This window comes from Aplysia californica, unplaced genomic scaffold (genome assembly GCF_000002075.1).
Source record: "Aplysia californica isolate F4 #8 unplaced genomic scaffold, AplCal3.0 scaffold01038, whole genome shotgun sequence".
Lineage (NCBI taxonomy): Eukaryota > Metazoa > Mollusca > Gastropoda > Aplysiida > Aplysiidae > Aplysia > Aplysia californica.
In genome coordinates this window covers 8,785-10,874 of record NW_004798308.1, presented here as the reverse complement: position 1 = coordinate 10,874, position 2,090 = coordinate 8,785, and the positions used below count along the sequence as shown (strand labels likewise).

The window sequence follows — 2,090 nt, the reverse complement described above, 5'->3', positions numbered from 1 at the left end:
ACACACACACCTCCCTCTTCTCCCATCACACACCCCACCCAACTCTTTTCTTCCACACCCCACCCCAACTTCTTTTTCTTTTCCTTTTTTGTCCAAGGCAATGCTCAATTTGTCAAGCAAAAGCAACCTTCCACAAGATGAAATAGATACTAACAAACATCAATCTGTCACTGGAAATGAGGAAAAGAGTAATGAAAAGCTACATCGAGCCAATCCTATTATACGGGTGCGAAGCATGGACAATCAATAAACAGCTGGAAAAAACAATTGTTGCGGCAGAGTTGTGGTTCATGAGACGCATGCTACGTATCCCATGGACAGCTAGAAAAACAAATGAAGAAGTCCTGGTTGAAGCAAATTATAGAAAACAACTTATCACGAATATAAGAAAACGACAGGCAAATTTTTTCGGACACACAATGCGGAAAGAAGCATTAGAGAACATTGTAACAACAGGAAAGTTTGATGGAAAGAGAGGTAGAGGCAGACAGAGGGAAAAGATACTGGACAAGATGACAACATGGCTGGGAGCAGCAAGAACAACAGACACCATTGCTGCTTCGAAAGACAGATGGAAGTGGAGGTCCATGATCGCACACGCCAGTCGGCAAGGCACCGGATGATGATGAATGCTCACCATCTTCCAGAACTTCCCCCACGTAGTGTGTGTCGTCAGTCGCCGAGATGAGCGAGTTACCAAACGTGTGGGCGTCCCCTACATTCCTCAGACACGTCTGGCTGGCAGGGTTATACGTGAAGCTCGTACAATCAGGGTGCAGGCTGCACATCACGGTACACGCGATCAACGAGCCGTTACAATAGCGAGACGCACACAGGTTTTCTGACGTCACAGACGGGAAGGATTTGTACTTCCACGTGTGGTACTGCGCATGTCTCACTTGTGTTCCGTGGCCGAGGTGGAAAAGTGACGTCAGAGTCAGAAAGGGCAGGATTAAGAATGGAGGGTGAGGGGAGGTCATTATCAGAATATCCTCTGGACTGGCTGATTTCTGGCTTTAAAAAAGTAAAGATAACAGATTTCATTTCAACAATGATATACAGATAAGATAAGACAAGATAAGGTATGATATGATAAGTATTTATTTCTCTCTAAGAAGAGAAATTTGCTGTCGCATGGTAAATAAATACATAATATTATAAACGTGCAGGCACTCGTCCAAATACGCCCCCCCCCTCTCTCTCTCTCTCTCTCTCTCTCTCTCTCTCTCTCTCTCTCTCTCTCTCTCTCTCTCTCTCTCTCTCTTGCCCCTTTTAACTCCCAGTGGAGCATAGGCCATCAACAACATTACTCCAGCGAAGCCTGTCCTGTGCATAAATTTCTAACTGTTTCCATGATGTCCCGTCGCTTTCCATTTCCGCTTGTACCGCTCTCCTTTATGTCATCTTTGGTCTTCCTTTCTTACGATTTCCTCATCAAAGCCTGTCTAAGGATGTTTGTCGTGGGTCTGCCCATTCAGTGCCCAATCGATTTCCATTTCTTCACCTGTATGTCTTCCTTTTTATGTAATATGCACAGTTATAATTACAATGGGATGCATTAAAACCACCCATCATTTTTGCCTTTCCTCTGTTTTTGTTCTTATATTTTTGTACATTCTTTTAGTGATTAAGCCGCAGAACCGGATCTAACTATTTTAACTACTTGTATTTCATTATCTTATGGCCTCATAACTTCAACTCTCTCTCTCACACACACACACACACACACACACACTCACACACGTGTGTGTGTGTGTGTGTGTGTGTGTGGTGTGTGTGTGTGTGTGTGTGTGTGTGTGTGTGTGTGTGTGTGTGTGTGTGTGTGTGTGTGTTTGTGTGTGTACGTACATCACTCCTATAAACACTTGCACATCTTTCCTATAAATTATTTTAAAAACGTACATCTTTCCTATAAACCATTGTACATCTTTCCAACAAGTTTAAGTCCATCTTTCCTATAAATAATCCACACACCTTTCTAACAAACACGTGTACAACCTCCCTATAAGCAGGGGCGAAGGCTGACTTGTTTGACAGGGTAATCAAAGTGAAACGGGACCAGATATGGCCTGGGGGATATCACACAAAAA

General features: G+C 43.4%; 1 protein-coding gene across 1 annotated transcript in view; it reads right to left on the bottom strand.

The window, feature by feature from the left end:
• Positions 1 to 1,010, bottom strand: part of LOC101846043 — a 10,755-nt gene extending 9,745 nt beyond the window's left edge. The window contains exon 1 of the mRNA XM_005111302.3: positions 638 to 1,010. Coding sequence (XP_005111359.1) covers positions 638 to 980 — 343 coding nt within the window. The 5' untranslated portion in view covers positions 981 to 1,010. The remainder of the gene's footprint in view (positions 1 to 637) is intronic.
• Positions 1,011 to 2,090: the final 1,080 nt, after the last annotated feature.